The 12,674-nt window shown below is 33.9% G+C and overlaps 1 protein-coding gene across 10 annotated transcripts in view; it reads right to left on the bottom strand.

The window, feature by feature from the left end:
- The window catches only part of IPO11 (importin 11), a 210,538-nt gene that overhangs the window by 124,653 nt on the left and 73,211 nt on the right, over positions 1-12,674 (bottom strand). For all 10 annotated transcript variants that reach the window (XM_026498905.4, XM_026498899.4, XM_057307430.1 and 7 more), the window contains 7 exons: positions 11,641-11,833; positions 10,836-10,988; positions 9,466-9,509; positions 7,691-7,781; positions 5,474-5,521; positions 4,567-4,672; positions 1,550-1,676 (listed from right to left, as the gene is read on the bottom strand). In XM_026498905.4, coding sequence (XP_026354690.1) covers positions 1,550-1,676; positions 4,567-4,672; positions 5,474-5,521; positions 7,691-7,781; positions 9,466-9,509; positions 10,836-10,988; positions 11,641-11,833 — 762 coding nt within the window. The remainder of the gene's footprint in view (positions 1-1,549; positions 1,677-4,566; positions 4,673-5,473; positions 5,522-7,690; positions 7,782-9,465; positions 9,510-10,835; positions 10,989-11,640; positions 11,834-12,674) is intronic.

Raw genomic sequence — 12,674 nt, 5'->3', positions numbered from 1 at the left:
CGGCCTTGAAACCCTTTTGCTCCAGTAATACTTGTCAGTATATGGTTAATAATCCACTTTTAAAGTGAAGAACTAAATAGCTCATTTTTCTCTTTATTTCTCTCTGGATTCATTTAAAATGAGTACAAGATCCAAAAAATTTCTCTATTTCCCAAAGAAAACTTAGCTCAAATTTAATCCTTTCATAATACTTCCATAAGCATTTAATGTCTTCTCTCTGATACCTCTGACAGAAGGGCAAATAATGTTTCCGAATGAGAAAACAAAAATTCAAATCTTATAAATACTTTATTTTAAAGCTATTACAAAAGTAAACTCAGTCCAGCAAATACTAATCTCAGAAACAGCTAGGTTTATTAATAAACTTCAAAGAATTTAAACGTGGTAAAATAAAACTGGATTCCCTTGTAACTTCCCATGTTTAAAATATTTAATAATTACAGCACGATATTTAGAGCAAATTCTCAATTATTTACACAAAGTAGGTAATGCTTAAGTAAAAAAATCCAAAGATCAGTTCTATTTGCCTTTGGAATATACTGAGCTTCTACACTAGGTTTACCTTTCCAGTTATGTTTTCCTTCACTGAACATTAAAAGTAGTTTCCGTTACCGTGGTACACAAGTGAAAATGAGAAAAGTATGGCCCAAGCCTTTCCTGAAAAACAGGGTTATCGGATGGGTTCAAAAATTTTTTAAAGGGAGTATATCAAGAAATGATTAAACAAGATCTTAGCCTACTTCGGGGGGGGGGAGGGATCACTTAATTTTATGTAAAAATAATTTGAAAGTCAGGAAAAGACTAAACTCAATCTTTTCAAGACTATGCTAAAGTCAGACCTAAGTCCAAGACAAAATGTATAGTAAGTCATGAATACAGTCACTCAAGCACAAAATAAAGCACCACTAGGGGGGAAAAAGAGTATTCTACACAATGTGGAACTTCTTAAAAAACAAAGAAATCAAAATAACTCTTTAAGTAACTGACCTAAATATCAAAGCAGCAAACGTACTGCTTTTAAGGGAATAAAGCAACAAAGAAGCCATTATCAAGTTTCCATTATCAAAAAAATCAAGAGTATATCAACACTATAAATAAAAAGTCTGAAAGGAAACAATTCCAAAGGCTAAAAAAACACAAATACACACCAAAAAAGCCCTCCAAAAATGAGAACGAATCAACAACATTAAGGATGAAAGTAATGATGGCGCAACCCCAAATGTGAGAACAAAATCTATCCTGAATTAAGAAAAAAAAACCACGTAAGCTATAGAAGGATCTTAAAACACTGTCTTTTATTCTTACTAAAAAATTATAAATTTTAGAAAGGTAGGGTTTTTGTTTTTTTTTATTGATTATTGATGGGAAGGGCAAATAATCAAAGGACTTCCTTCCCGCGAATCAAACTACTCGCACCAAGGAAGAGCTACAACAGTGAAAGGCCGCCAACACTCTGAAGACAGAAAAACCATGTCTGAACTTGAAGTTTAACACAGGCTAAACTTATTAAAAAAAAAAAAAAAAAGTCTTAAACATTTAAGGAACATACCACTAAGTCTTGATCTTGAAGCAAATTACAAATTGCCTCATATAACATGGGTCTTAAGTCAGACTTGAATTTCACAGAAATCCACTGACCGATGAGCCAAATCACCCTGCGTCGCAATGGCTTATACCTGGATAAGGAAAAATCATGAAATTTAAATGATAAATATTTTACAAAGTCTATTTCATTTAGTATATTTCATCATTTAAATTTTAAATATAGTGAAGAAGCAATCTGTATTTTTTATATAAAAGCAAAAAAGCTACTTCTAAACACACCACAGTATAACTGCTAACAATAAAAGTTCTGATCTACAAAAACTGAAAATCCACAGGCAGATATATTGTAAATCTAATTATATTTAAGAACTGTAACATAAATACGTACATAAATACAAGTCCATTTCTGTTCCTCAAGTAACCAAAAACAGTTAATCTGAAAAGGCAAAGTAGCTAATGTCCCAAACCCTAAGGCTGAAGAGGCCCCAAAAAAGTAATAATAGAGGAATTCCTGTATTCAATTTTCTAAATCCAGTCTGTTTATCTTACAAAGATTACTTTCCAGAACACTGTGAGAGATTTCTACATTTAGATAAAATACTCACATAAGCCTACACTAATTTTAGGTAAAATCTCTAATTTTTTAAGTGCCCTATTACAGAATGTGGCTCATATTATCAAAATAATGATTTATACTGTAAAAGCTGTAGAACATTTGCAGTAACACGTATACACACATTTCTCCCTCTGTAACCATCTCTGCTAAAGGCAATGAAGTTTCTTTAGACGAGAAAAACCACAAAGCTATAAACAACTACGTATAAGAATTCCACCCAGGAGGTCTCTTCTTGATACTACATAAATTTTAACAGTGAGACGATAATTGTTTCAGGGTATAAACGGAATAAGGTAATGAATATACCACATTTTTTAGAAAATTACAAAATTACAAGATGATCAAGCACATAGAAAGAATTGCTCACTAAAGATGCAAGAAATGTGTTTAAGTACTCTCTGCCCTCAAAAAGTTTATCTCAGCTGTAAGAATTAAAGAATGCAAAGTTATATAATAGGATTTCAGAAAAGGAACAGAGAAGAGTGGGTAAGAAGAAATGAGATTTGAATAGCCTTCAAGATAAACACCATTTTGGGCAGAAAACTGAAAAAATGCCACTTCGAGGAACAGAGACTGTTTGTAAACAAAGTCACAGAGGTGGAAGTAAATAAGGCTTGTGTACAGTGTAGTGGAGAAGCCACAGCACTATCAATTCTAAACCGAGAGTTCTGAGATTGCTTCATTCAACTTTCCACTCCAGATAAAGAGAACGAATCTCAGAAAGGTCAAATCTTAAATTCACTTAGATCACAGTCACTTCTGGGCAGAGTTAAAATCAGGGGATAGTTTGTTCCTCGAAATGTACTCCCTGGACCAGCAACATCGTTATCCTGGAAGCATGATGGAATCATACTGTCTGACCCAGACCCTAACACATTACCTAAATCAGAACGCGTATCTTAACAAGATTGCCAAGAGATTCTTATGCACGTTAAACTTTGAGAAATACTGGTCTAGATCAGCTCGGTCCAAAAGAAACATAATGCAAGCCAACTATGCAATTTTAAATGTTAGTACCCACATTAAAATAAGTAAAAAGCAGGTGAAATTTTAACATTTTTATTTATCTCAATATATGCAAAATATCATTTCCACATGGAATCAATACATATTTTACACTCTTCAGTTTTTCGATTTAAATTTTAATTAAAACTAAAGTCAGGTCCTCAGTGCATTAGGTACAATTCAAGCACTCAGCAGCCATACAGAGCAGCTACTGTACTGGACAACACGGAGAGTTAGCCTCCAGGATTTAAGGACAATCAAACCACACCGTGTTCCCACTAAAGGCACATGCGTCTACCTAATGGAGGTTTTCTCTACATCAAAGGCTCTCTAGCTTCCTGTGGGCACAGTCACAGTCCATCTTATTCACCAAGGACTTTACAGGACATGGCAAATTCATGGCCAACTGAAAATATTTACTGACTGAATAAACAGCTATTTACTAGTCAAAAATATTTTTTTTTTAACCTCAAGTTTTTATTTAAATTCTACTCAGTTAACATATAGTGTAATATTGGTTTTAGGTGGGCCAAAATTACTTTTAAATCATCTTCAACTCTACAATTCTACAGCTCTCGAGATTTATATAGAAGCCTTCTATTCATTCATTAATGCAGTCAAAAAAATGTTACCTGAGCTAGGACTATATGCTAGGCATTCTGATAGGCACCACGTCTACAGAAATAAATCAACAGAAATGCTGAATTCAAAAAAAGAACAAAGTCTCTTGAAATTTTTAAGTCTCTAATTCTAAACTAAGAAAAAAAACTATAAAAGCTATAAAAGACCTTTACCCTTCCATTTCAGCCATTCGGTACCTAAAATTAGTCAAGTACTTAAAAGTATATGAAGCATAAGAATTGGGAAAAGTCCCACTAAACATCAGATAGCTCTGCACTACTGAACGGGGCAACCCAATACAAGCCTAAGGTGCATCCAAACGCTTTCTGCCATGGTGCCTCTCCATCCTATCTACCCTCTCCAGGACCTGCAGTATGCTACGTGGATCCCAAGGCATTCAGTCAGTCACCCTTCATAGCTACTATTTGTTAGACTACTGCTAACACCAGCCCTAGTCCCTGCTAATTCTCCAATTGGCTTTCTTTTGTACACATTTTTTTCTAGAATTCAGAGATCTCCATCTTTCCTTACCTTTGTATAAAACTTCCTCCTGTAAACTATCTCATCTAACATCAAATACTTCACACATTACAATTCACATTTGAAGAAAAAAAAAAGACCAATTTTATTTTTCAAGTCACAAGGCTTATTCTACACTAGATATGATCAGCAAAGTTATAACTTTTTAAAAATTTTAAGCAATTTTAATGCCTTCCTACTTCATCACAAAATTAATAAGGTAAATTAAGTGTATTATTAACACAAAGTTTTATACTTGCCTATTATGAATGACTTGTAATTCTGGAAGAAGTTGGTTTTTAAACCACTGATCAAAATCAACACTGTCAAACAGCTCATAAGCCGCTAATCCAACAGCATTATACACTACAAAGAAGATTTGAGAAAAAAAATTTAAATTTCAGATGCTGGGCCCAATATTAAGTGTCTTATATGAGAAACTAATCCTTAGGGACTACTTTAAGAACATGTAATATGCTAATACAGGGAAATTTACAATGTTAATCAGAGAAATTATTTAAACAGACATTTTAGAATCATTATTTAAGTTACTTTACACTGTTTTTCCTAAATAGTCCTTAGTGGTTTCAAACAGAAAACTACATTCATTGAAACATATTCAAGTCAAATTATAAAAATTATAAAATAACATCTGCTTCTAAATGGACACAATATTTTATGATCTGGTCCCTACCTAACCTCTCTCCAGCCTCAACTCTCACCATAACCCTTTGCGCTCTATGTTCCAATTAAACCAAAATGCTCCCAGTTCAAAACTTAACTGTGCCTGCTCCTCTTCTCTTCAAATTTTTGTACATTCTGCTCCCTCTACCTGGAACCCTCCTCTCACACAGTCCCTTCCCTTTTTAACTCCCACTGACCCTGGTGTTCTCATATTATACTTCTTTAGGAGCCTTTCCCTAGGCACACCCAAATTACCTTGTGGTTTTCCAATGGACTACCTAATTGCCACCTATTTTAACAATAATCAGCTGGTACTATGCTATAATCAATTGTCTGCTTACTCGGTTATCTCCCCCACTAGACAGTTCCTATATTTTAGGTACCGCTGTATCCCAATCTCCCAGCCTAACACCTGCCACAAAGCAGACATACCAAACATTTATTACTGAAGAAATATTTCTGAATCAGTTTAGTTTAACATACCAGCATCTTTGATTAATAGTGCATTCATATCTTCCACATTAGTGGGTCCTGAAAACATAAGTATCAGCAAAGGTAAATAAAACTAGTTTCTAAAGGATACTTTATTTCAACTCAGTTTACTAGTTTATTATTTCGGCTTAGTACAATAAATTTCATGACATTAAATATACATATAGGTATAAAGGGAAAGCCTAGATTTTGTTATCGTCACCATTAGAGAGCACAGGTACAAGATGTAAAGCCATATTACAATTTTAAAAATCATTGTAACATATTTGAAAAATGTCATGTCAAGCAACAATCCAAAAAAAAATATGCCACACGTTGCTAACTAGTGTATAATACCTTATATACCCTGATTTAAAAGAGAACTTTTTAAAGAAAAAATAAAAAGATGAATTCCACAAAAGAAAAACCAACTAACAAAAAAGAACAAGCACAGGCCATTCACACAAGAAGCTCTAAACATAATAAACAAACCAGGTCATGACAGTACATTAAAGGATGGCAACAAAAGTAGAGACAGAAAGTGAGAGCCATCATGTCAGGTGGAAACTTCTGAATAAAAAGTTGGCAGTCTCCTACCACCGTCCAGAGAGGACAGTGTCATGTGTAAGCCATGAAAAACACAGTTTCCTTACTACGTCTATTTCTTTAGAATAGAATGATTTCTAGCAAGTTTATCAAAGCACTCTTCTGCTGTTAAGTATGAATTCTTAAGCTCACTAGTCTAAGAAGCTGGAATAAGTAGAGCCCTAAATAAGCCAACTGCTTCACGACTGGAAAGAAAACTAAACTCTGAAACCCCAGAAATCCCTACCGCCACACAACTTATCATAGTGAATCCTAAATAGCTTACCCACTTCCCCAGAGTGGTTTTAAAAAAAATAATAGAAGAAAATGATGTTCTAAACTCAAAAGAAAAAGTAACTGAAGCAGTATAAATATTATCAATTTTAAGAATCAGTAATCCTGCATTAAGAAATTAGTAAATAACTGTATCTTAGAAATCAATCCATATGAAATACAAGTAACACTCAAATTATCTTCACAGATGAACAAAGTAAAACCTGGCAGTTTTCCCCCTTGGTTTATAATTTAAGAAGGCTTTAAGTTTTTCAGAGAACAAAAGCCTAAAAAGTGAGCTGCCTCTCACTACCACAAACAAGATCAGGCGTCTCCTTCCTTCCCTACAGAAGCTTCTCTTGCTATTATTTTCTTGTATCATCACCGGCTCAATCCCTGATCCCTTACAATGTAATTTCTGCCCCAATATTTCAAATAATCTATTGTCTCAGAAGATTCCACTGCCTTCTGCCTCTTCTATCACTGGACACTTCTAATAACATGCTTTTCTCACCAGGATTCACTCCCATATCGTTCCTCACACTTCTGCAACAGTTTCTGGCTTTTCTGCAGGACTTCCACCTTTTCATATGCCTGAAGGTGAAAATCTTGGGTTCCGTCCTTGAACTTGCTTTTCCTCTACCAAGGCCCTTTATACACACACTCCAAAAGTAAAACTCTATCTCCAACCAGTACTAACAACAGCCTTCTTGTTATTAAGACTAAAGTTCAGGATCATGTCCAATCACTTTCCCTTGCCCAACACAATCAGTTACCAAAAGTCAATCAAGAGTTACTGAGTGTACAAGACACTGGGAATAATGTGTGAACAAAACAAATGTGATCACTGCCTCCCTTCCTGGAATTTATAATACAGTAGAAGTCAGAAATGATAAATTGCAGTGGATAATAATTACTGTGCACAAGCTGCACTCAGCGATCAAGTGCCAAAAATTCACATCCTCATACTCTCTTAAATCCATTATCTCCTTTCCATTCTCACTGCCACCAACCTGAGCCTAACATTTGTTATTTTGATGTTTTCTCCCACTACTTTCACAACATGCTCCAGGTAGACCACTTCCCCATGCAATATACTTGACTGCCTACTATTTTGCTTATGCTGCTAGTATGCTTAAGAAGCAAAATCCAACTATCACCTTCAATGCCTAGCTCAAGGCTGCCTTTTTCAGTTGCCCATTCTTGTTCTCTACCCTGAAAGCCATCCCTTCAGAAAAGAACACATTCGGCTCTTCCTCAGATTCCCATCTATTATATGGTGTAGAAAAAAATGCATTGTACATAGTAAGCAGGGACTCAAACTATTTTAACTGAACATGAATTAATAAAATAGCAAAAAATATACTTCACCTTGAAGTGTCTGCATCATTTCTAGAAGTACAGGAGTAAGAGTCTGATTATATTCATGGAATATATCTATAAATAGTACTTCAGTGCAAGGCTGGAGAGGAAAGAAACCAATTTTCTAGTGAAAACAATGATATATTGTGCTGATCAATTCTACAATAAAGCAAAGAATACTCATTCTTAAAATCCTAACACTCCAAAAATGTTTCCAATTCTTAATGTTTTTATATAAAGTAGATTACAATTGTAGATACACTGGAAAGAAAATCAAATTGTAATTTGATTCTTTTTTTTTTTTTAAGATTTTATTTATTTATTTGACAGAGTGATAGCCAGCGAGAGAGGGAACACAGCAGGGGGAGAGGGAGAGGAAGAAGCAGGCTCCCAGCGAAGGAGCCTGATGTGGGACTCAATCCCGGAACGCCGGGATCACACCCTGAGCCGAAGGCAGATGCTTAACGACTGCGCTACCCAGGCGCCCCTGTAATTTGATTCTTAACACATAGAAAGTTTATTTTACTATTTCAGTCCTTTGGCATTAGGTATTCAAAAGTAAAACTCCAGAGAGAAAATAACTTACATTTTTAATTCATAATTCTTTAAATTAAAAAAAAAAAATCTAAAGCCACATTCATCTGCAGATTGAGTACTCTAATGACTATCCAGGAACTAATTTGTTTAAAATTACATATCTCTTAGCAATGACACAGTAAGTAACAACTGCAACCCAGGAATTCAATTCACCACATGGAATAGCCTTTCTTGTAACAGACACAAACAGTAACAGAAGTCAGTGTTGGCTACATAAAAAGAACGATTCATTTTGGTTCTGAAAAGTACCGAATCACCACGTATTTCATAATACAAAGGAATTACGAATTTTGAAGGTACTATGCTTTATGTTTTAAAACAAATCTTATATACATACTGAAATATGTACAGATGAAATGATAGGTCACATCAAATACTTGCTTCAAAATAATCCAAGTGGGGGGGGGTTACTCATATGAAATAACATTAGCCATGAGTTGGTAGCGAGGCTTTGGAATACAACACAGGCTCATGATGTTATTCTATTTTTTAATATCTTTGAAACTTTCCATAAAACAAAGTTTTTAAAAAAGTAAAGCAGTTAATTTTTTTTAATTTAAAGCACTAATAATTTCTCTAATTAACAATCTCTCTGGTTTTCTATGTAACCTTACAAAACTAAAAATGTTAACATACATTCTTAGAAAAATAATAGTGTAAATTATGTAAACACAACTTTTCACACAAAAAAATAGTTCAAAGACTACATTTGACTAATTTTCCTCAAATGTTGCCCATACCAAAAAATGTATGCTTAGAAAGCATTCTAAAGTTAAAAGCAATGGGCTGGTGGTCTCTGAGAATCACACTCAGTGGTACAAGAAATAACGTATCAAAAAAAGCTTCCGAATTACTGAAATACTTAGTAAGGGAAAAAAAATCATTCTAGCCAAAAAGTAGTAGTTTTCATTTTCAGAAACATTTCCTATTTCTGCATTGGCAATTACTTTCCCACCAATGTAACTACAAAATGCAGAAAAATTCAGTATGTAAACCCCCAACTGAACAACAAATATTGAGGTTAAAGTTCATAATTTAATTACTTTCCTCTCAAATACAGATTCCTACAATTATAGTTTCCTATTTGTCTGGTTTAATGCTTGGAATCTTCAACAAAATATTCTCTACTAAGAGTTGTAGAAGCATTAAGCATTTCCCTATCAATTTTTCTTTCAATCAATACTTACCCTCAAACTGTATTTCCAAGAATCTCCTCCTGTTTCTTCCACTGCTGCAATTAAAAATACGACAAATGATGTTCACCGTGCAATAATGGTGTTTCCAAAATCTCAGTATGGAATACAAAGATTTTAAATAATATCAGCCTATCTCCATGAATGGTTTTAAACGTAACACCGAAAGCAAATCCTTAGGAACACAAGGCCTTACACAGATTTCTTTACTATACACTATAGATCACATCTGTGTATGGGACTCTCCCACCAAGTGCTTACATAAGCACTCTCACTTTCATTAAAAATTCTCTATGGAGGAAAGCTCAAAGGGCTTGTCACTTTCAGAGTATGTGGTATCACCTGACTGAACACAGTAAGCACTGGAATATAACTATAATCCTGAGATTATTTCATTTCTATATAATAATGTTTTATAAGTTAAAATAATTCGTAACATTTTCAAAAATGTTCTATATTTCAAGTAAATTTTTTTAAAAAAGTAAAATACTTCAGGGACTTTAACAAATCTAGGAATTCAGTGTTTCATATTATACTACTATATATACTGCATAAGGAAAGCAATATGAAACATAAGATTTTAGCTAAGAGAAAAATCAAAAACAAAACAGGATATATACAGTGTGTAGTGCTATATTTCCTAAACGAAGTAAAATTATTCTTAAATAACAAAAAGAGGGAGAAGATGAGTCTTCCAATCTTAGATTCTTCGAATCTTAGGAAACGAAACATATGAATAGAACTACACAAAGTCACCCAGTCAAAGGGATGAGGAGAGCCTAAAATCTAGCCTATGTCTGAGGATGGCTTAAGTAACTTGCACACAGGCACTTTATTAGGCACACGAGTTCTTGATTTTCTGTAACAAGGACCTTGATACTTTTATTCTATTATTAAAATTCAAACAGATAAAAAAGATCTCCCAGAGAAACATTTAATCATCAAAAAATTCATTTTAAATTAAAATTTAAATAGATGATCTATTCAGCAATTCTCCAAATTTCTTTTCGAAATAAAAATGTCTACTAATAAAAAATAAGATGGAGTGAATCACGAAGTGTAAACTGACCTGTTAACAGTGACAGTTTATTTTATATTTTTGTTTTAAACTATATGTTCATAGGAATATCTAAAAATTTTAAAAGGTCTCTTTGTGGAGAGAACTCCATATATTTGAAAAATCATTCATTTTCTGCTTCTCGGTTTGTTCTAACAGATAATAAACAGAGGGCACGTTAACTTTTAAAAGCCAAGATTCTCAGATCAAAATGTATACAATGTTGTTATGCTATCATTCAAATAGATGATATGTATTTAGGGCAGGAGGAAAAAAGCCAGGTGAAAACTGAAAAACCGATTCTTACTAAACCCTTCTGGGTCTTCTTCCCACATGGTCAGTTCCTCTTCAGTTAGCAGAAAATAATGAGAGACTAATCTTCTACATATCTCTGTCAAAGTGGGATATGTGAAGAATGCCATCTTAATCTTATGAGCTTCTAGAGTTTCAGGGCTACTATCTAGAAAAATAAAATTTCCAAGTTAATCATACAAAGATTCTGCCAGTTGGATTACGTAACTTAAATAAATTTAAAAATACACTTTTGGAGTAAAAGATAAAGTGGTGTATAAATTTTCATCTTTCTTAAGGGCAAATTTCAAAGACATTTCTTTATTCACACCATACACACATCAGTCTTGCAGCCGTCCTCCCACTACAGCCGGTACCTCCCCGTGCTAGATCATCACACCATATTGGAGTGACTTAGATACATATGTCTTTCTCTCTTCTACAAGAATTCCTCATTCATCCTGGTACATATGCACGTGAATGAATTCCAATGTCTAGAAGTAAGCTCATTAAAGTCAGAGAAAAATTTTAACTGTATAAATAAACACAGCTTGCAACATGAACTGCAGTAGTTATTGGAGTACTTAATTCTTAAAGTCCCAGGGCTTCAACTGATCTTTTACTGTGTTACAGAAGACAGTTTACTATGTATGGCTTTTAAAGCTGGCACTCACATATTCAAGTCTCTAATCCTTAACTCTACTGCATGTCCAAGCAACGTTTTATTTTTCACACTCAAATAAATGAATTTCAAATACATAAAAATAGCAATTACTTCACATTTGAAATAATGGGGAAAAAAACTGCCAGTAAGGCATTACCTTCAAAATTTTTGGATGGCTTATAAGCATAATTTTTAACAATCATCTTAATAAGATTCATGCATTGAACAATGAATCGTTCGAATGTAACGCCTTCACCAACTTCTGTAAATACATAGCTTACAGAAAATTCCAGTGATCTCTGAATTAGAGGAGTAAATGAAAATGGATGCTGATCCAAGAAGTCCAAAAGCTATAAAGAAAAAAATTAAAATGCATTTTCTCCAAATTCATATAGGAATACAGTCATCCATAAGTACATCTTATAACTTTGCTAATATACATCTGGCAAGATTTGAACCTTGGTGGGGAATCCACGTACATGCAGTTTTACATGTTAATACACATGCAACTGATTTCTTGGGATACATCCTATAATGTGGATCATGTCAGACTGTATCTCATGACAAGAAGTTTCAAGCAGAACAGCTCCTTTCTACTCCCCTTCTCCCCTCCCAGGGAACAGACAACCTTAACCATATTAATGAAGTTTCAGGAAAGAAAAGGGAAAACAGGCTACAAGCTTAGATACTGCTATCTTCAACGACCTGTTTTAGTACAATGCAGTCCTCAAACCAGGTGTTCCCAACTCTATGTCCGTCTCCCAACCATCCTCATGCCAAAATTTCATAAAAATCAGTTTCTCTAAAACTTAGTTTCATCAGAAATTTATACACATTGCCTAGCATGGAGCACCTATAATTCTATTCAAAAGATGTGTGACACTGATGATAATCTGTCATTCTGAATACAGTACTTCCTGATATGACACTGCCTGTTACATACGATCTAGTTCCTGCTCAGCTAAAACTGGTACTTTCTTTACCTCTGCTTTTATCCAGTAGGCGTGAGAATAAGAAACTTCAGAGGAATGAACTTCTCTAATATTTATTAGGTTTTTTTTTTTACATCAAAGTGACTTATAACTGATACATGGCATGTAAATTTAATTTTTATATTTAAATACATCAAAATACCGGAGTATTTTTAACTTTGCTATAAACAGTCGGAAAATAAGTTACTTCGCACTAAAG

Source organism: Ursus arctos, unplaced genomic scaffold, assembly GCF_023065955.2.
Source record: "Ursus arctos isolate Adak ecotype North America unplaced genomic scaffold, UrsArc2.0 scaffold_5, whole genome shotgun sequence".
Classification (NCBI taxonomy): domain Eukaryota; kingdom Metazoa; phylum Chordata; class Mammalia; order Carnivora; family Ursidae; genus Ursus; species Ursus arctos.
This window is presented reverse-complemented; position numbering and strand designations above follow the sequence as displayed.